Source organism: Dermacentor silvarum, chromosome 6, assembly GCF_013339745.2.
Source record: "Dermacentor silvarum isolate Dsil-2018 chromosome 6, BIME_Dsil_1.4, whole genome shotgun sequence".
NCBI lineage: Eukaryota > Metazoa > Arthropoda > Arachnida > Ixodida > Ixodidae > Dermacentor > Dermacentor silvarum.
Genome location: NC_051159.1, coordinates 82,203,083 through 82,225,513, shown reverse-complemented (window position 1 = coordinate 82,225,513; position 22,431 = coordinate 82,203,083). Strand labels below are relative to the sequence as shown.

At 45.7% G+C, this 22,431-nt stretch overlaps 1 protein-coding gene across 1 annotated transcript in view; it reads left to right on the top strand.

Moving 5' to 3' along the window:
• Window positions 1-22,431, top strand: part of LOC119455670 (cytochrome P450 3A24-like) — a 35,225-nt gene that overhangs the window by 5,613 nt on the left and 7,181 nt on the right. Inside the window, exons 2-9 of the mRNA XM_037717091.2 lie at window positions 7,602-7,698; window positions 7,826-7,878; window positions 11,299-11,395; window positions 13,821-13,937; window positions 18,184-18,272; window positions 19,568-19,713; window positions 20,043-20,158; window positions 21,118-21,259. Coding sequence (XP_037573019.1) covers window positions 7,602-7,698; window positions 7,826-7,878; window positions 11,299-11,395; window positions 13,821-13,937; window positions 18,184-18,272; window positions 19,568-19,713; window positions 20,043-20,158; window positions 21,118-21,259 — 857 coding nt within the window. The remainder of the gene's footprint in view (window positions 1-7,601; window positions 7,699-7,825; window positions 7,879-11,298; window positions 11,396-13,820; window positions 13,938-18,183; window positions 18,273-19,567; window positions 19,714-20,042; window positions 20,159-21,117; window positions 21,260-22,431) is intronic.

Sequence of the window (22,431 nt, the reverse complement as noted above, 5' to 3'; positions counted from 1 at the left end):
TGTCATCGACGGCAATTTGCCAGTACCCGGAGCGAAGGTCTATGGACGAAAAATATTGTGCTCCATGGAGGCAATCAAGGGCATCGTCAATGCGTGGTAGCGGATAGACGTCCTTCTTGGTTACCTTGTTTAGGTGCCGATAATCTACGCAAAATCGCCAACTGTTGTCCTTTTTCTTAACTAGGACAACAGGGGATGCCCATGGGCTACAAGAAGGTTCAATGATGTTACGAGAAAGCATCTTATCAACTTCGTGTTGGATGATGTCTCGCTCGGTAGGAGAGACGCGGTAGGGTCGCCGATGGATTGGGCTCGCATCCCCGGTGTTAATGCGATGTTTCACAACAGATGTTTGTCCGAGAGGACGGTCTCCAAGGTCGAATAAGTCCCAGTACGAGGCAAGGAGGCAACGTAGTTCATTGGCACACTGGGGCGGAAGGTCGGGCGCGATCATTTTCATTAGGGCATTCAAGTCTGAAGGGGCAGGAGGCACAGCAAGAGTTGCACACGAGGAGTCGTCAGCATTTAAACCCGAAATCTGGTAGTCTTCGGCCGGCGTGATTTGCGCAAGTGATATGCCGCGCGGGAGAACTTGTGCACTAAGTCCAAAGTTCACTAGCGGAAGACAGGACGTGTTGTCCGTAATGGTAATGACGGTGTGAGGAAATGCGACGTTATGCGAGAGCAGGACATCCGGATTAGGAGATACGATGTAGTCACCGTCTGGAATGGGCGGAACGGGTGAAACACCTATGTAGGTAACGGCAAGGTGAGGGAGGCGAATATGCTCTGTGGAACATAGCCGGATCGGAGCACTATCGGGGGGATCAATAGCAACAGGTAGAGCGAGTTGCACAACACCAGCAGAACAGTCTATCAAGGCGGAATGGGCTGAGAGAAAGTCAAGTCCCAGGATTAGGTCGTGAGGGCAGTGTTCTAGGACATAGAATAAAACAGAAGTATGATGATCGGCGACACTCACACGAGCTGGACACATGCCAATAACGGCCGGCGTTCCCCCGTCGGCGACTCGGAGCACAGGCGACGGGGCAGGAGTGAGGACTTTCTTGAGACGATGGCGAAGCTGAGCACCCATGACAGATACGTGCGCGCCAGTGTCAATCAGAGCCGTAACAGGTACACCATCCACGTTCACTTTGATGAGGTTCCGATTTGTAGGCAGGGTCAGAAGAGGATTTTGGCGTCGGGGCGGTATAGCAGCATCACCTCTAGGTGCTGCACCTGTTAGTTTTCCGAAAGCGTGCGCCGGAAGGAGCTGGGCGACGGTGACCGACGCGATGGGGGCGAGCGGGAGGAGCGGCGATGTGGCGAAGGAGAGCGGCTAGAGCGGGCGGGCCGAGAGGAGTCGCCACGAGTTACTGGTTGCATGCGCGGTGGGAAGCGAGAAGCAGCATGAGGCGGGCGGTCGGATGGCAGATAGGGCCAAGGGGTCGAATTCCACGAAGAGCGGCAGTGACGTGAAATGTGACCGATACGGCCACAAGTGAAGCATATTGGCCTGTCGTCGGGAGTGCGCCATTCAGTCGGGTTGCGATACCGCGGAGGGGCATTCATGTTGCGAGGGCGCATGGCAGAGGCGGACGAAGCGTAGTCAGGCCGATTAACGGAGCAGACATTCATCAAGCCAACGTTGGCCAATTCCTGGCGTACGACGGTCTGGATCAGGGAAACGGTGGACTGGCAATTGTCGGAGCCAAGGGTTGGGGTTTGGATAGGAGATGCGGCCTCGATTTCACGCCGGATGATGTGGACGATGTCATCAGAGCGATTGGGTGTGGGCAGACTGCGGAGGTCTTCGCAGGTGGACGTAGCAGCCGTGTTGGGGAGGCGGGGAAACGGGTGGGCAATGCGGCGGCTCTTGGCTTCTTCAAACCGCCTGCATTCGGTAATGATGGCTTGTACAGTAGAAGAATTCTTAAAGACGAGGAGGTGAAAGGCGTCATCTGCTATGCCCTTAATGACATGTGCGACCTTATCAGCTTCGGACATTCTCGGATCCACTTTGCGGCACAGAGCGAGCACGTCCTGGATGTATGTGAGGTAGGACTCAGTGCACGTCTGGACACGCGAAGCGAGGTCTTTTTGAGCGGCGCGCTGACGTCCAACAGGCTTGCCAAACAAATCCGTGAGCTTCTGTTTACAAATGTCCCAGGTGGTAAGTTCCTCTTCGTGGGTCTGAAACCAGACGAGTGCCGTTCCCGCGAGATAGAAGATCAAATTAGCCAGCATGGCGGTCTGGTTCCAATGGTTGCTCTTGCTCACCCGCTCATATAGTTGAAGCCAGTCTTCAACATCCGTGTTGTCAGTGCCGGAAAAGGTGCCGGGGTCGCGCGGTTGTGCCAGAATGACGGTTGGCGTGGGGGTCGACGAGCCCGAAGCATCCTCGCCTTGAGCTGGCATGGTAGATGCAGCCAAGGAGCGCCCGCTGCGTAAATCCGTCTTGAACTTGAGCCCGCAAACTCCACCAAAAATGTTACGGGGAAAAGGAATAAGAAATGTATTTACAGTGTATTTACAAGACCGGCAGCGGCTGACAAGATCATAGTAAGCACGCGAAGTCCCGAGCTTCGTCTTCTTCAAGTGCTCTCAAAACGTCTTCTTCATCGCTCTGTCACAATATTACCCATTGTGATGTCACTTGAATGAACACACGTGGCTCAACAAACAGTGAAACCAGATACAAGTGAATGTACTTAACCACACCCTTTATTACTTCACATTATATTCACGCTGTTCTTTTGGCGTCTACTTTCCGTGGTCTACCCATGGTAGCCTGAAATGATCTGATGAGTTGCCAGACCGTGGTGACGTCACTACGTGATTTCTATGCTGTTGGGTACTTTTCCACTCGGAGTAGCTTACGCAACCGTAATCTTTACCGGGAAACACGCGGGAGAAGGAACGTGCTTCGCATTATTCACAGACCTCATTAGCATACATTATACGGTTTGCATTTCACACAAAGGTTTTGAATGACGTCAACCCCTTTCGAAGCAGCTGCAAACCTAATCTTTACCGGAACGCATCGGAGGGTGTTCCCATTGTTCACACGCGCCTTATCATCCATCATGTGGTTTTGATGCTTGATTTGTGGTTTTTCTTTTGAAAACGAGTGCTGAGCTGTATGCTGTGAAACCATCATTATTTTTCTTTAACTCCCTCAGCAATTTGCTCATTATGGACGCCTTTGTTACTGTTTTAGTTTTTATTAGTTATTGCAGTTAGCACGAGTTAAGTCGTAGGCTCGGTTTGAGCGGTGAATAAAATTTTATGCGTAAGTGTCAAATGACCCGTTGAGCGAAATGCAGCTCCACTAACGTGAAACCTGGGTAGGTGCGAAGCATCATAGAGTTTCTAAATAAAAAACCTAGAGGGAAAAGTGGCGCTAGTGTCTACGGGGGTTCTCCTGAACGTCGCCTCAACCTACATGGGAATGATGGGAAGTACAGGCTTCGGATTGACTTCTGTCTTGAAACTGGTGGCGTTTGCATGCGGCGCAGTAAACGAAGCTGTATTAAAACATTTTCGTGCAAAAATTAATTTTATTTATGTTGTGTTTTATATAATGCATAATACATTGAATAAAGTTTGTATGACTTTGAGATTGAAGCATGGTTTACCACCAGGGTATGTAGCGTTCTGCCTGATTTAGCGCCATTGAATAATTATTTATTTACTTTCACAACAGCAATAACAACCGTGCATGTGCTTATATAAAAAATACTCATCAAATATTTGTGGGAATAAAAATTTTGTATTATGAGAAAAGTGTTGCGCCTTTGAGAGAAATGTTACAATTGTCGTCTGCTACGACGCCTGCTGGCTGCGAACGCGGGGAAAGTGAACTTTTCTCGCAGACGCACTTGCGTCTGCGCAGACGCACTTGCGAACTGTCTCGCTCTTTCGAAAGGCTGCATCGGCTGTCACGATTGATGAACGTCTTCGAGTACTTTTAAACACATCTGCTGCAGTGCTATCTTGGACGCTTGTGGCCTCTTACGAGCATGCTTCACTATATTTTATGTTGACGTACCGCTTCTTCTGAAGTGCGCGCCAGGAACTGTTATGTCGTGGCTTTGCGCTTACCCGTTTTGCGGCAGCAGACTACAGCCAGGAAGCAGCAACCTTTCCTACCACAAGTAATTTTGTGTTCTCAAATGTCCTGAAACAACCATTTCAATGAACACATAAACGAGTAATGCGCAATGAAGCCCTCAATCAAATTTGATTGTCAAGCCAGTAGAAGAGCAACTATGTAGCAAACAAAATGCTTTATGCAAGCAGTCAGCAGTCGCTTTCTCGATGCTTGTGTCGCGGCAGACACGCCGCGACACAAGCCTCGTTCCAGCCGCTAGCTCAGCACGCTATCGCCGTAGAATAAAGAACCCTATCGCTACTTCGAGCGACCAAACAAATACAGAGAGCTCGAGAGTTTTGCGCCGCACTGCCCCACTGTGGATTGTAGCAACTGCGCTTGGAACAAAACTAGCGAAACCAAAACTGACAAAAAAATACCTGTAGACTAGTTCGCCAGTCAACAGAATACCAATCCGTAGCCTGTACTTCCCATCATTCCCATGATTGTTGAACGATCGCAGCGCCACATTGCCCTCTAGTTATAGTAATATGAAACTCTATGCGAAGCATGCAGTGATGCACCGCTAATGGGCTGCTCATAGTGCTTTAAGCAATGGCTCATAACCCCGTAAACGCGGCCTCCCCATTACGACGACAGAAATTCTACGCTCGAATGATGAGCGGCAACGCAGCCAGCTGTGGAAGACGACGACGAGCACGAGCCGCTCACTTACCGTGCCGTCTTTTGCTTACGCCGACACGAAAGCTGGTAGAGGCTGGTAGAGGTATACAGCTTCGCTGTAAAATTTCACTAAGCATTCGCTAACTGAAGGAACGTAGTGTCACAACGCACGCGTGATGAGGACGCAGCGGGAAGTCTGCGTGCATGTCTCAAACTAGGTTGCTTTCATACACGAACGCAGACTTATGCTGGGCGTAAGTGTGCGTGCGTAGCCCGCACATTATCTTACTTCGTCCTGGTACGCGCAGCACATCACGTGACATCGAACCCACGGCAAATAGGTACCAGCGCAAATAAAGCCAAGTGGACGCACCATCGCTTCCCGATCTTCGGCTTGGCATCGCGACGAGGGCAGTGTTCGGCGTTTCGTTGCCGGTATGTTTGATGTATGCAAGCGCAGTAGCGTTCCCTTTGAGAGGCTGTGCGAACTGTTAGGAGAGCGCGTCTGAACAGGGTGCACTGCAAACGATGAGTTATTAATGATAAAAAATTAAGACCCTTCCCCTACAGGGAACAGGGGGGGGGTCACGCGAAGCTTGTCGTATCTAGGGTGTCCTTGTCGTACCCTCAAAATTGGGTGCTGCGTTTCCTGGCCTCGGGGTTCGCTGCCTTTCGTTGACGTTGGGCTTCGGTAAGACGGGCTTTTAACGTGGAATCCGCTGCCTCCCGCTGTAACCGAGCCTAGGCTTGGGCTGGCTTGAACGCAGGATCCGCACGGGAAGCGCGAGCCTGCTCCCGGCGACGTTGACGGCGTTTCTCGTCCAAAGCGGCCTGTTCCGTCGCCGACCTAATAACGCGAGCCATCCCACCAGTTTGCCGAGCGTGCCAAGCGTACACTGAAAAGTAGACCCGACGCAACGCGCGCGACGCCCTTTCCTTTCCTTGCCCCTCCCCCGGCGCGCGCCCGCTCCTGATTGGGTGCTCCCGTCACGTGTTACGGACGCGCGTCTCACGTGCTTCACCAGCGGTGTATTCTTAGCCTTTCCCGCCGTTTTCCTTCACTTGCGCGTGATGTGTTTTTTGCGGTCGCACCTACAACGGCACCGACACTTGTGAGGCAATACAAGCTTCGCTTGAAAAAGCAAGTTTCTTTGGCCACGATACCGGAGTTTGCTGTAGCTGGTTGGGTTTACGCCCATGTGGGCTCAGCGGCGCGAGAGGGTATCGGTAATTGCGTACTGACGCGCCGGGTTTATGCGTTACGAAGTCGTCAGCACGTTTCTAGCGCGAGCTATAACTGAGCCTAGTGATTGAACACTGAGCCTAGTGATTGCGGAAACAAGTCGTTTACACGCACGACGCACTCCCACCACACGGGAATTCCCAGATGCACATGGGTATTTGGAAGCATGTGTTTAATTATACGCCATACGCGCCACCCGCTGCTTGGGACGTTAGGCCGCACGACGAGCCGTCGCCGCATTGGCCGCACAGCGGCTTTGGTCGGCGACTTCGGCGTCGGTCAGAATCTTCTTGGGAAAAGCTCTTTCGGCAATTACGTCTGATCTCTTCCAACGCCGCTTCAGCAGTGGCACATCATTCCACGCCGCGTAAGCGTGGTGTTCGAACCAATCGACGGTGCACTCTGTCCACTCTTCTCATACCTTCTCCAGCACACCGATGGCCACAGGTGCTATGATGTGGTGCTCCAGAGGGTGCCTGCTCCTGTATCTATAGGAGTTACAGGCAACGAGGCTGGGAACGAACTGGCCTGAGGTGCACATCACAGTGTGGTAACGTCGATCACGTCATCATTCGACGCGGACTGGCTCGTCATCCACCGCGCTCTCCTTACACAGCATCCGGGCCACATGATCGCTCGCAACCTTTTCCTAGAACGAGTGCCGGACACAGTCATTTTGCTCAAAGATCACTCGCACCTATTCAAGCTGACGATTGGATGGGTACATACAGCTGAAAGACTCTTCCGGTAGGGTAGGACGACCTCCTCTAAAGGCCTTGACTGTCAGGCAGATGACCTCTCGTTCACGTTCTTCTAGAATGTCCAGCTCACAACGCCAAAAGTAGCCGTATGGTGTCATGGCGAAGGACAGCTATGCCTGCCGTAGAATGTTTCCCAATAAAATAAAAGCACATTTTCGACGGTGGAGTTTCAGCCAAGCCACCCCAATGCAGCAGCTCGATGCCATTAGGCCGCACGCAGGCATGACACGAAAGAACAACGACCTCACACTCCTTCCATTTTGCAAGTTAGGGTTTTGAGATGCTTTGCGTGGGCGTAACGTCGCATAGCAATAACACGAATATTAAAAGTGTGCCATTTTCCCCCCTGTTTCCTTGCGGCACCTAGCGCTTTGAGACGGTATATCACATTGGGCATCGGCCCCGTTCTCACGGTGCATTTTTCTTGGGATCTGCAAAGGCCAGTGGCAGAACGAAACCGTCCGGCGCAGCGTGTTGTCAAAGACTACTATACAAGAGAAAAGGGACACGCACATTTGCGACTAAGAGGACGAGCATCCACCTCGTCTCGTTGTGATACATGAGGGACTCAGCTTTGCGACTGCCACCCGAAGCGACGATGCTTCAACTATCCAAAAAAAAAAAAAAAAAGCACGGAGACAAGCACAGTATAGTACAAAATACTATATAAACTTTGTTTATTGTGGCTATCACTTTCGATGGTTCTTGCACAATTCTTTTATGAAGATAAATTCACATGTCCAAGTGGAACGGACTACAAATACCAAGCTAAACCTGTATTCTCCTTTTTATGCTGGTGATATCTTGTCGTCAACAGGTATGCAGCAAGGCATCGAAACTACTGGAAAAGCCAGAATGTGGCACACGAGAAGTTTTCTTTGATATTCGGACCTGCGAAGAGATTGCTGTTAAAGGTAAACTGCTACTGAGACGTTACACACCTGCACGTAATTCTCCAAATGCAACTTTGTATTTAGAAATCCGCGTTATGTAAGTGAGCGAAGAGTTAAACTGAGCAGTGTTCTTTTTCTTTTTTTGCAGCCAGTGTGTCTGAGTGATCAAGAAAGATACAAGAAATACGGACGATTATTTGGGTAAGAATTCACCCGCCTGTCCTTGTCCATAAGACGGCACAATTGACAATAAAACATGTAAACTGGTCATGGCGGCTGCTGGCATGACAACAGACCACGGCGAGTTGGCACAAAAGCGCAAAGCCGTTACCCCGTGCTTCTACTTTTTCATAGAATATTGTGTGCAGTACTATACTGAGGCTAGGCGTTTGTACTGGTGCTGCACTGTGAGACAGTGCACTTTGCAAATGTTCATCACACACACATCAGCAATTGATACACACACGTTTTAGTTAGCGACACCATCGACCATATCGTTACCCCATTCTCATTTAATTTGATTTTGGGGGAATGTATATGTCTTCAAAGGAAGTGAGGTAAGTTGTGCAGCGTTCATAAAGGACACTTAGAACGCTTCGAATCGCTTGCATAGGTAATTTATTGCTCAAGTCGTAATTAGTCCACGCACTTCGCACTTCGCCTGCACTTTGCCTATAACCTGCCTCTAATTTTAACCTAATATAAACAAAATGCCTCATTTGGTTCACTGAGCACACCGCGCAAACTTACTAAGAACCTCGTATAATGCATGAAACCAGAAAAAAAAAAATTACGCAGCTTGCACGAAGTTGTGCAAGGCTGGAGAAACAGCGGAGCTGGTGATCACCTAGCTTCTTCCAGTTTAGCTAGGCTAGGCTAAGTTTTGCTACGTACGGCTAAGTTTTGCTCGGCTCCGGATGAGCACGCAATCGGCACATTCGTTCTCGGCTGGCGCGGCACGACGAGCTTCCAGCTCAGCGGCTTCTTTTTCGGGAGCCTTGTACTTCTTTGGTCGTACCATGTTACATTTACTCAGGGCAAAGTCTACGAGAGTTGTGTGTGTTGCCGTCACGGTGACATGATCTTTATTATCACTGTGACGGCATGGCCAAGCATCACAAAGTGTTGTCGTGACTAAGCAAAGCAAGAATTGCGGCGCGAAGCAATGACATGGTTGGGCGAAGCTGGATAAGTGATTGCTAGGCGACCGCATTGATGAAGCGGGTCTGATGAAGCGCAGTGTCGGCATTGGAACGCGGTGTCGGTGTTGCAAGCTGCGCTATGCAACGCGCAGTGATGTCTTCTCTGGCACGGCGGTGAAGGAGCGTTGCCGAAGCTACGAGACGCGAGGCGCAGCTGTGGCAGGTGGTTGCTAGGCAATGCAGGTGACGTCATCGTTCAACGACATTTATTTTTCGCGACACAGGGACTGACGGTCGGATTAAACAGCTCCGCTGTTAAACATAACCGACTATTAAGTAAATATTTGTCAAAGCCAGGAACATAAAAGCTCCGCCAAACTTTATACGTAGGATTCCCCTCATTTCTATATAATAGAAGCTAGGTGTGACGTAGGGTTTTTCTCTAACACACTTGGAAACATTACTTAAGGGCCATATAAGGCTTTGGAACAGATGCTAAAAGAATGTTTCACCAAGGCTATCTATAGTCCAAATTCACTTAGTTTCGCATACAATTTTGGAATAGTGTTTCCCATATCTAAGCGAAATTTTAATTCGGTGACATTTGTAGTTCTGCCAGCGCAGTGGGCAAAATTCTGTGGTGCTCGTGAAACACACTTATAACCCTCACAAGTGCACACATATGTAATTTAATGCAAAGGTCACAATATAACACACACATTTGAAAGTTGGCCCATACATCACCCATAACATTCACCTTCGTTTCTTTCATCAGTAATAAACAACGTGTCTTGTTTAGTTTCCTGATTAGATCAGGGAAATAAATTACAAACCACCTGTAACGCTTGAATGTGGGAAAAAAAGTGCGATGGTTCAGTAAATATTTGCAAGGTTTCTAATTAAACCAGAAATGTCAAAGCCATGCATTACACTTAACATATTACCATATTAACATATTACCACCAAATTTGATCTAGGTGTTATGAGGAGTGCTCTTGAGACATTCGCAAACATAGGTAATAATGACCGTATGGCGCATTTAAACACTTCCCTATGAATTATATTGCGGAAGATGTAATTAACTTACACGCTTGAAACTTTGGGCACTTATCACGCAAACAATACTCCCCATCGCCTAAACATTCCAACATCGTAGTCCATAAAGTTCTTTCAGGACATCTTCATTTGTGTTTCTTAATATTCACTTGTGAAGCTCTGCAACGCTTGTATAAGCAATTTCCTACAAAGGGTTTAATTAACCTACAAACTTCAAAAACCTTCCGTGCACGTCACCTTAATATGGCCCCTGTCCTTTGTTAGCGTTTCATACAGGGTGTTCATTTTTAAGTTTTACAGAATTTTTATAAATCGCCTGTGGCAGGTAGCATAATTCTTATCATTGAGCTGGGTTATTCGATGAAGCAGATATTAGTAGGACAAGAAATCAAAACACATGTTCAAATAATTAACAAAAATCATTAATTAATTCCTTAGTTAATTACTTTACGACACATATTGCAATTTATGAACTGGAGCCGGTGAGCTTGTCAGGCGTATCCACATGGAATTAATTTCCAGAATGACACCAGTTTGGAGATATGCGCCATCAAACTCGCCGTAAAAATGCACTGTTGTTCCACTTACTTTTTAACCAAAATGCTGTTTTATACATTGAAGCAGAAAAGCAACTAGAACGCCCCTGTATTTCGGCCCACACCTTGGGAAATAATATCTCGAAACTGGTGTCATCCTGGAAATTCATTTCAAATGGATGCGTCTTACAAACTCACCGGCTACAATTCGTAATTTGCAATATGTGTCGTAAGGTAATTAACTAAGATTTTAATTAGTTAATTTTTGTTAATTAGTTGAATATGTGTTTCGATTTCTCGTTCTACTTGGTCGACTCTTCGAATAACCCAGGTCAACGATAAGAATTATGGTACCTACCACAAGCGATTAAAAAAAGTTACGTAAAGCTTAATTTTGAACACCCGGTATAACGCTTTTTAACAGGCAGAAAACAGCCGGTTTAGTAATCTTCCATTAGCCCCTGATAGACCTACACCCTTCAAAATTTTCCTGCACATCACCCCTAGCATAGCATTATTCTTCCTATATATACACACAGTGCATGATATAGCTTTCTTTAAGACACCATGAAAACTACCGTATAACGTTTTCGAGTGCTTCTACTCGCACTATCTGTGTTGCTGTAAGATGTCGTGCCGTGTCATACAGGAAACCGGTTTCTGTCAGACTTCAATGTTCGCAGCTCATGCCGCGCTGTTTTCGATTGACATTAGAGAGCTTTAGATTAGGGGGACGCAAGCATAGGGGCCTTGGGGCCGCAATACTGCGCACGCGCAGACCGGTCTGCGCGTACGCAGTACCGCGGCCTCAAGGCCCCTGCGCTTGCGTCCCGCTAATCTAAAACTCTCTATTCTGGACCATCTTGTCTCGCTTTGATTTGACGCAGTGCGTACGAGCAAGGGAAACCATGCCTCTTCGTAGCCGAACCTGATTTGATAAAGCGGGTCCTCGTCAAGGATTTCCCGTCTTTGCCAAACAGGAGGGTATGCCAGTTTTATTCAATATTGTTTTATTTTTTTATTTTATTACGCAAACGTTGCTCAATCTACGGCGCGTGAGTGGCTCAAACACACTTTGCTATCACCCCGTGAAGTTGCTGAAAACGCCGCGCTAATACTAGCACGCCAGGGACCAGTAGTAAAGGTGACGCCTTAGTCGGTGTTAAGTTTATGATTGCGATAAAAAAAATATGCTGAGCCAGTTTTACCAATTGTTGAAAAAAATATACTTATTTCAAGTTCGAGTACATCTGAACCTTGCCATTGCTTCCGGTCGAACATTCTAACGCTAGTGAAAGCTGATTTTTCATGGGCCAGAATAGAAAGCGTTCTATCGGCAACTTCATTAACCCCTCCTTGTCAGTCATCTCATAGTTACGTCGCTAAATATAGGGAGTTGCTCAAGAATTATTTTATTGCGAAGCATTAAATAGGAAGCTCTCAGCAAGGTCATGAGCACGGAAGGTTGTTTTCAACTTTTCGGTACACTTTTAAAAAATCTGTTTATTGCTTACAAATCCGGCGAAACATTGCTACAACCTTAAACTTGACCTAATGTTGTCTATAATATAAAATCATGAGAACAGATGCAGTAGTTATCTATTAACATTTAAAATAAAACTCAATTATGAGACAGAAGCTTCGTTTTGTGATGAGTGTGAAGTGATAAGCTAACTTGGGAGTTTGGTTTGAAAATAACCAATCTTATTATTTATGTAGTAAAGATTCATTTAAGGTGAGGCACGTGACCATACGATAATTTGGGGGTCGTGGGTCTTTTGGCCACAAAGGCCATAGCACCTGCAAGAAAGTCCGAAGATCCGCTCTCTTCGGGTGGTAGAGGCGCACCTGGAGCCCTCCCATTGGTGCAATGAATGGACAACAGGGGAAGAGGAGGGCAGCCTAGGGCCACATATTACCGGGTGCCGCTCGCCACTCTCCGGTGCTGCTCTTGCGCTCGAACTGCAAACATGCCTTGACGAAAGAAGACGGTTATATGGATGAGATCATTCGACCAATCCATATACCGTAATGTTTGGTCATTTAAGTAAGCAGCCACTATACAATGCTTCACATCTCGGTAATTCCCCTTGAGAGAGTTTCGACAGTAATTACTTTTTCAGTGAAACAACGCAATAAAAGCGGAATCCGACTACATGCAAAATAGGGGAGGTATCAGCTTGGGACTAATATAAATATGCATATCTAACGAACATGGTAGAATCTATGTGAAGCAAGGTTTTAATCAAGCGGTGTGCAATAAACGTTAATCAACAAACAGAAAATATTGCTTATTACATGCTATGCAACGTATAATCTCATGGAATGTGTATGTTTATCCACCACAAAGGTCACAAATTTAGTTTCTTGCAATTATCTATGTGTTTATGCACTATACCAGTGACAAACTATGCCGAAATGCAAACGCCAACTCAGGGGGACGCAACGAGTGTGATGTCTACGGAACGATGTCACTAAGACGAAGGCGATGTGTGATACTTCTTCGTGGGGTTTTACGGGCCAGAACCAGTTCTGATTATGAGGCACGCCGTAGTGGAGGGCTCCAGATTAATTTTGACCACCTGGGGTTCTTTAACGTGCACTACAACTCAAGCGCACTCAGTGTGGAGAGAGAAAAAAAGGCGATGACAGGTGTAGCACAAAGAAGTACGACACATATCTAGCCCGCTATAAGCACACAGTACCTCTTGTGTCACCGTGGCAAATACCCATTATGGAGGATTGGCATACAATGGCGACACACCTAAGGGTACATGCCGAATGGCTAAAGCAAAGAAAACAAAGTACACAAAGGTTTAGTTGAACCTAGCGCCGTGTTAGATTAAGCAGTTGGTCTGCTTTAGATATACATATGAGCCGATAATATATGCTTAGATATTATGCGGGAATTAGTTTTTTTTATTGAGCAGAACAGAGGCACACATACCAGCGCCACGTTGTCGGTCACCATAGAGAGAGAGATTCAATTTTTACTGGTGCCAGCAATTCACGAGGGCGGACGCAGCCTTCCCTCCGCCTAGCAGACGGCCGAGATCACCTGGGTCTCAGCGGCTGCCTCGGCTAGCTGGACGGCCCAGACCTGGTCTTGCTAGTCTGAGCTGAGCAGCATAGAAGGTTATATAAGCCTGCTTGCTGGTATCTGTATTGGGTGCAGATTGGATCTTCGTATATACGTACATGAGTATATCCGCCGAGATAACGACTGATCGAGCAGCAGACGGCTGCCAAGTCAAAACCGAGAGGGTAGGCACGGAAACCTTCGCTCTAAGTTACACACAGGCGGAGATATAGGGAATTGACTGAGTGGATGGATAAGGCTGTATTTCTCCCATTCATTAAATCCAGACATACAACCGTGACAACTGCTGTTGCCCGTTTTTTATTACAGCTGCGACGCACATCAAACCCCCTATTGGACAACATGATGGTTATGGCAGCCGCTGAGCGCTGGCGATCAATACGCCCCGCATCTAGTCCGGCATTCTCGACTGGGAAGCTGCGTAAGGTACGTAGCAAAACGCAAAGGACGGAGTGGGGCATTAGTGGATTGGCTTCTTTGATGGGCGCACGAAACTAATAATCTAAACATTATCTAACCAGGAAGTTCAGAAGCTAGCGTAGTTCAGGTATCGCTTATTGAGTGACTTGGTAGATATTTTCGCAATATTATTGTTTCCATTGCCGCGTTAGGTGAGCGACTGCTGGCGCTGCGCGGCAATGATCGATAATACTGTTAGCAGAAACTCCCTTCCTTGGAAGTAACGGTGTGACATTGAAAGCAACAGCGATAGTCTGTTGCACATGCGGAATCGTTTTTGGACTTATACTGATACCGCGTGGATACAAACTAAAAAGCATGCTGACAAGTACACTGTCGTGTCAGCACAGCTATTCGAAGCACCACTGGTCTTAATACCAGCTTGAATCTACAGAAATTGTTTGTTTCTATTTTGACCGCACGGTTTGCCACGTGGCATATTAGGTCACATAAATGCGTGCAGTCCTTCTTCTTGAAGAAGCTGCATAAGTGGTCTATTCGTATCCCAGCACCTCTAAGCACTTTTTCTCTTGTGACCTTTGCCACTGAACACGGTCAAACCAGATGGCGAGAACCTGCTGCAAACGCGGGGCTCACTGGGAATTTGAAGGGTCTTCAGATGCTGGGCCGCAGGCCAAGGTTACGGAAGCGGTAAGAGCCTCTCCCGCTCGAATTCTTCAGACAGAGACTTCTTCCACCTGAGTGAGATTTCGAGGAAGGCAGCCGTTACACAAGGGTTTAGAGCATGTATGTCCCGTCAGAGAAGATATTTTCTGGCTTTTGATGGAGCGATGGTCGAAGCAAAGGGAAGTAGCCGGGCTGCAATGTCAAGCGGAATGGTTGGCCTTGTCGGCTATATTTATTAGTGACTGCGACCCTGCACCCAGTGAACTTTGATTTTGAAATGAGATAACATGCGAAGCCCATGAATCTCTTCACGCGTATACTCATCGTGTTTTAAAACTTGTTTCAACTGCTTCACAGCGCTAAACGAGTGGCTATAGATCTCACCGACATCAATGTTTGCCAAGTCGCTAAAAACCAGGATTACATTGTAGCTGGCCTATAGCTTGAGTAATAAAGAATCTGCTCTTTCTACGAGCATCTTGAATACCGTGGTGTGTCGGGGTGATGAACGCAACGCGTCCTACATTTTTCTAATCACTTGGGTCTGCATATAGATAACACAGTATCCCTAGGGAAACTGATCTCTTGTGCAAAAGATGGCTGTTTACTTCTGTGAAGCTTTGCTGTCTTATTGATGTTAATATAAATGTATAGCACCACGGTGGCAGGTCATCCATTGTCGTGTTCATGGAAGGATCTCCGTAGAAATGGGAACGATGAGCCGCGACTGATGAAAAGTACTGCTGAAAAGTTCTGCTAGAAAAACAGCAGAGATTCGTCAATTTTTTCCCAGCGAAACTTGATTCAACAATGCTCTGTTTGATATCGTTGCGTGTAGCTGATGCCCAGGGCTATTTGCAATTTATTTACACGGAAGCCAATGGAGGCCAAGATGGCGACGCTATATCAAGTGGGAACACGTCGTATTCCTCCTCTTCAGTGCAGCCACACGGTGGCGGCTGTTCCGTATCAATATTGTCGAACATCCCTCAGAGGGTGCGAGCTTTCGCCGAGTTCACTAAGTTTTTATTTAGACGTATGCAGCACTTATGTGCACTCGTCGTTTGACGAGAAAAAAAAAAAAGTCACAGTTTCTTCGGAAAGGCGAAGCATTGACTGCGATAGAAAATTATTAGACAGGTATCTGAAGTAAGTTTAGTCGTTTTATAAGCTGCATAAACTGCTGTAAACATTGACTTACGAAATGAATTAACGAGCGCGTTGTCACGCGCGCACACACAAACACAAGCACATCTCACTTGATGAACCGCGGACACTTGCTGTCAGAACCCTGGCGTGATGATGAGAGGCAGCAGCGGCGAACGAATTCCCCTCCGTCCTGCCTCTCGCTTCAACCCGAACTAGGCGCGCGAGGACACAGCTCACGCGAAGCCATCAGCTATCTCAGGTCGGCTGGCCTTCGAACCGAGGGCAGGCTGCTTCTAAGATTGGACGCGTGCGCTCGCGCTCAGCAAGCGCAGCTAAAGAGGAGATGTGCCACTAACCTGTCCCCTTTCCCATCCCCACTCCTAGCGCACGCACATATGCCCCCCCCCCCCCCCCCACCCTCCTTGCGAGAGCGAGAAGACACCGCCGCATCACGCCACCATCCTTCACGGTCACCCTCGCAAGGTTTCGGTCGCACATACCACATACTGCGGCCGGCTGCGTTGTTATGGCACTTGGACTTTATACAAAATATCATGGTGACGCGGATGGCGACGCCATCCGCGTCCCCATGCTTGGTGCGCTTGGAGTGCCACATAATTGCTGTCGCAATAAAGTGATATCTGTGTTGTATTCAGCAAGACCTACATTAGATGATTCCGTGCAAGCGTTAGAGCGTCTTCTTTGTGCAGCAATGGCGGTGGCTTACATATAGTCGAATGTAGGATTGACAAGTATTCCACTGTTTCCTGTCACTATTTATACAACTATATATCAACGCCCGTGTTTGTTCCTTCAGTAACGTATGGACTTAGCACAACATCAGGTAACAGAACCGCCGTTGGATGATGAAAGAAGATAACTTTTAAAATTTATTCTAAACCAAACATTTCTCCACATGCCTCGGTTTACGAAGCATGTATGTACTACTTTTCCTTCACTGGACATTGTCCCCGTCACCTGTGTGTGTGTGTGCGTGTTTATTATATGAAGTTTAGGAGATGTCGGCGCCGGCTGATTCCTTTCATATAGAATGCAAATAATGTAGGCCACAGTTACGAAAAAGTTACACAAAAATGCACTCAAATTTAAAGTCAAATCATATAAATAAGTCAAACACATTAATAAATGTCAAGCTTATTGTCAGGTGCGGTTCCAAGCATATATATATATATATATATATATATATATATATATATATATATATATATATATATATATATAGCATTCAAAAAAGAAGAAAGACGAACGTTATGGCATATCGTTTTACTGACGTTTCGGCCGGAGGACCGGTCCTCGGTCGAAACGTCAGTAAAAAGTTATGTCATAACGTTCGTATTTTTTCTGTCTTGAATGTTATACTTTCAGGTCTGGCGCGAAACCTTTCGTCTTGTTTGCGTATACAGGGTGTCCCAGCTATCACGCAGCACGATTTAAAAAAAGAGGAACGGCGTTGCGCGAAGCAAACCTAGTGCATATTGTTTCCAGTGCAGTGGAGTAGCCGCCAGTAATTATTTAGTTACTGAGATTTAATTAGCTAATTGTGATTAATTATCAAACTTGAGAAGTACTGTCCTAATTGTCAAAGTGTCAATGAGAAAATTGTAGAGCACCATAAAAAACTCTGGATACAGCTTTCTGTTGCTCAGTACGTGCTACATAAAAGTGTTTTTCGAGCGCGAAAGAATCCCGTGAATACACGCAAAGTGCCGCGAGTGACCAGTCGCGTGGCAATTATGCATGTATTCGCGGGCTCCTTTCACCCCCCGGAAAAACACATTTATGTAGCACGTATTGAGCAACAGAAAGCTGTATCGGGAGTTTTTCATGTTACTCTACAATTTTCTCATTGACGCTTTAATAATTAGGACAGTACTTCTCGAGTTAGATAATTAATTACAGTTAGCTAATTAAATCTCACTAACAAAAAATTACTCGCGGCTACTCCACTGTACTGGAAACAATATGCACTAGGTTTGCTTCGCGTAACGCCGCTCCTCTTTTTTAAAATCGTGCTGCGTGATAGCTAAGACACCCTGTCTATATATATGTACGAGAAGAAAGGGAACCAAGGGGCCCGATTTTGATTAATCATATCATAAGAAGCCAACACACAACGATACCAAGACCAACATAGCGGAAATTATTTGTACTTAGGAAGTGAATTAAAGAAATGATAAATTAAGGGAAATTAAAGTGGATGAAAAAATAACTTGCTGCAGGTGGGGCAAGTTTTTGCATCCACTTTGATTTCTATTAATTTATCATTTCTTTAATTCACTTCATAAGTACAAGTAATTTCCCCTATGTCGTCCTTGGTATCGTTGTTTGTTGTCTTCTTACGATATATATATATATATATATATATATATATATATATATATATATATATAACCTGTGGTTGCCGGATGTTTTGCAGATGAATGCGCTGATTCAGGATTGCGCGAGGATCACATGTAAGCATCTCAAAGAAGCGGCGGAGAGAAACGACGACATCGATGTCAAAAGGTGGGTGAGGTCTCGCGCACCGATAGAACCCTCCGCGGAGACTCAAAGGCTTCTGGCGTTCTACTGCTGAATGCAAGGCCACGGGATTGACTCCCGGCTGCTGCAGGAAGCAAGGAACGCTCGTGCAGCCATCTATCACTGAATGATTACTGAATGATAAAGAGAATTATGCCAGACTTCGCCATCCGTCACACACAAACATAAGCACGCCTTGTTTGATTTTAAACGCTGAACCCCACAAAAGCAATAATCAGTCAACTGGTTAGGCAGTCACATATGTTTCGGTTTAGTAGTGCACCTTGCGGTATTATTTAGGAAGCGCCTGAGGTATTGAAGAAATTGCCGACTAATACTTTTCTCGGAATCCTTCTGAATAAGCTGACAGTGAGGAGTGAGACACGCTAGTTCTAGCGAAAACTGGAATGTCACCACAATGCGACGTTTGACCATCGATTAATGGCGACACAACCACCCATGTTCAGAGAGAGAAATGGGGAGAAAGGGAAGGAGTTAGAGAGAGAGAGAGAGAGAGAGAGAGAGAAAGAATATAAGACTGAATACACATACATCGCTCAGAATTATTAACAAAGTCTACTTAAGACAGCAAGGCCAAAGATGCCCTGTTTGCATGCGCCTCAGCTAGGTCATTCTTCCCGTTGGGCGGTGAATATGCTGCATGATAAGTACAAAAATAGATAATCAAACGTAGCTAAACATCCCTAGAAATCCTGTGATAGTAGTAACGCCTTTATACACAAAATTGAGCGTATTGTTTTGTAGTAGTAGTAATGAGGATGATGATGATGATTAATATAATAATAATAATAATAATAATAATAATAATAATAATAATAATAATAATAATAATAATAATAATAATAATAATAATAATAATAATAATACATTCATCAAAATTAAAGTACCGATTTGGGTTTGCCAAAGCTACCGCGAGGGCAGCAGGGTCAGTGTCCCCAAGCCATCATTACGGACTATAAAGCATACTGGTGCCTCCGGCTGCTTCTCTTATGCTTGGAGGCATTAGCGCCAACCTTGATGTGTTTTATTTCGTGAAAATAGGATTTGTCCACTCTTGAACGCCTGCGATACTTTGAAAGAAATACATGCACGTTCACGTATGGTACATATACTAAATTTGTGGGTTGGGGACAAACCACGGGCTATCTTTTTTTGAGCACTTCTGTTTTTCTCTTTCCTCCTCCTCCTCCTCTGTGTACAGTGAAAAAAACAAAACAAAAACAAAGTGGTTTCCTTGGCACTGCGCTATTTTTCGACAGGTTCTTTGGGCACTACTCACTCGACGTGATCGCAAGATGCGCGTTTGGCACAAGACTTGACTCCCACACGGACGCCACCAACGAGTTTGTGACGCAAGCCAGTAAGGCATTTTCCGCAAGAATGTCCTGGAGGCTGCTTATTGCAGGTATATCTTAGTTACGTTTACGAGTAAGAATGCAAAAAAGAACTCTGCCAAAGAACTCGCTGAAAAAAATAATAAGAAAGGAGGCCGGCAATAGTGAGTGCTAGCGCGCACAGTAGATTGTCGCTGTAAGAACAAGAGGTTCTGATAGAGTGTGCAAAGGGTCAACTGCACCCGACGATGGCTAGCAAAGAAAGCATCGCTTCGAAATTTAGAAAATATCTGAATTATGTGAATAAATACACAACTTTTAAAAATTAGTTGGATATATTGTTTTAACCACTGCTATTGAGAATTATGAATAGACTAATAATGACATTGGTCTCTTTCAGTGCTTTTTCCGGGACTGGTGAAGTATTTCAGCTTTAAAATAGGAACTGGTGATGAGTTTGAGTACTTCAGAAATGTTTGTCAGCGCATCATAAACGAGAGGCGTCAGGAAGGCCACGTACGTATAACGTTTTAATAATTTTGTTGACATTCTCTGCATATGCCATAAGCTCTGATTGATTCGCCGCCCACGAATGATGCTTAAAGCCTGTACTGGCAGTGGCCGGCAGTTCCGGCTTTCACCACGTATAAGCTGCAGCGTGCTTGATGCCCATATTCGCCAGTTCAAGCTCGCCAGTGTTATGAGAAAAGTCATCGCATATTTGTTCCTCGGGATTTCAGATGTGGGTTATGCATATAAAATGCACAGCAGGCTTGTGCAACTTTGCAGAATAACTGCCTAATTTCACGCCATCCCGTTTCTATCGAGCAGTTGCAATAATAAATTTCAATGACCGTGATTAAATCGAGCACTCGAATAACTTTGCCCACAAATGCCATGGCATCAGTGTCCCGGAAACTTAAACTCGATGCCACAGTTTGTTCTTCCAAGACAGCGGGAAAACAACTATACAGAACACTTTAGGGTGCTAGTAGTAGCGCTTTATTAAAGCGATATTTCTTTTTAGCTCTTCTGCCCATTTTGCAGTTTGTATGTTTCTGGCCGTTTATGTGACCTTAAAGGTGACCTTGGCACGGCCAGAAACATACAAAGCGCCAAGCGGGTCAAAAAGCTAAAGAAAACTACCGCCCTCAGGTCACTTTACAGGTGACTTGACTTTGACGGTGCTGATCGTCATAACTTTCCATTCACTAAAAAAAAGATACTCGCTTATGTATGCGGGATGCTTCCCTATACCCAACGGGAAGTAGACGAAAAGGCTCCTAGACCTGCGTAATTGCACGCCTCGAATAAACCTTTTCGCCATGTATGACGCTAAGCTACCTTCATTTAGAACTATGACATTGGTTGTCAAAGTAGCATCGCTGGAGTTGGCGATACGCTAAAATAATATTAGTAACAACAACAGCCACGAAACCGCTTATTGCAACAATCTCGTTTCTTTTCTTTTTTAGCGTCAAGAAGATTTTTTGCAGCTCATGATGGATGCTCAAGAAGGTAGCCTTGCTTCAAGCGATGATGGCTCAGCAGATCCAGAGAACAAGCTGTTCGACGTTGGTTCGGAAAACAAGCCGGAGTCGACGAGCATTACTAAACGTATGTAATAATGGTGCTTGCTCGCTTTTGCCGCGTCCTATGACAAAACTAGCGTTCAAGCAACAGCAGTGCTTGTCACACTTGCATATGTGTGTCAAGTTGATCGGTCTCATTAGTGACGCAGTTTTTTGCGGCGCTGTATGTTTTGGGTTGTATAAAAGTCTCTGCAAGTGTCTGCGACTACTGTTGTACTATTAGCGAAAAGAATAAGGCTATTCAAGGGCTTCAATTTTTATTAGTCACAACCATACAAATACGTATTACTTTATTTAACACACATCCATATAAACTATTCTACAATATATTTTGCATGTTCATGCTTACAGTCAGATAAGCGGCTTCCAAATGGGCAGCTGCGTTATGTATGAAATATGGGTCTGGGGAAAATATACTGTGTCCGAAAATCGGCTTTTGTGAATGTCGACAGGCTTATATACAGGGCTGGGCAAATATACTTTGCAATTGTATCATGATAGAAGTACAAGATACCCGAAGAGTATCAAGATAGTATCCAAAATACATGCATCTTCGATGCTGCCCAGCACTGCATGGGTGCGATTTTACTCCTGACATTGCGAGTAGAAGTTACGGAGAAAAATATGGACCCAGACGAAAACCTTTTCAATAGTAACAAAATACTTTGATGCCTTACGGGAAATATACCGTAAACCACTGGAACTGATGCAGATACCGAAAGAATGATTTCAAATATAGAGTTTTTCTTGCCGCCAGTTGGTTTGCAACCAAACCATGGCGCGCACGTGGAGCAACTGCTCCATCTCGACTAAGCCGCAGCATTGGTCACAGTGATTTCTATCGCACTTTATCGGCCCTCTCACAAAGTGAACAAATAAAACGCTGCTTACATGAAACTTGTTCCTTTGTCTTTTCACACTCGCAGTGTGCCACTCCTGAGAGAAATGAATAAAATAACGAATACCACTCCTTTGTTCGTCCATTTAGTTTTGCGTACATATGTAGTAGTACGAAGGACTCTCAATTGTAGATTTTTAAAACCAGGGACAAAGGTAATCCTGATTAATACAGTATGTCGTGAAGAACGGTAGTTAAGTGTATACGCATCAACAAAGTATTCTAGCGGAATTGAAAAATAAAAAAATGAAGACAAATGAAGAAATTCCGCGAAAAAGAACATAAAGGTCACAGAGACG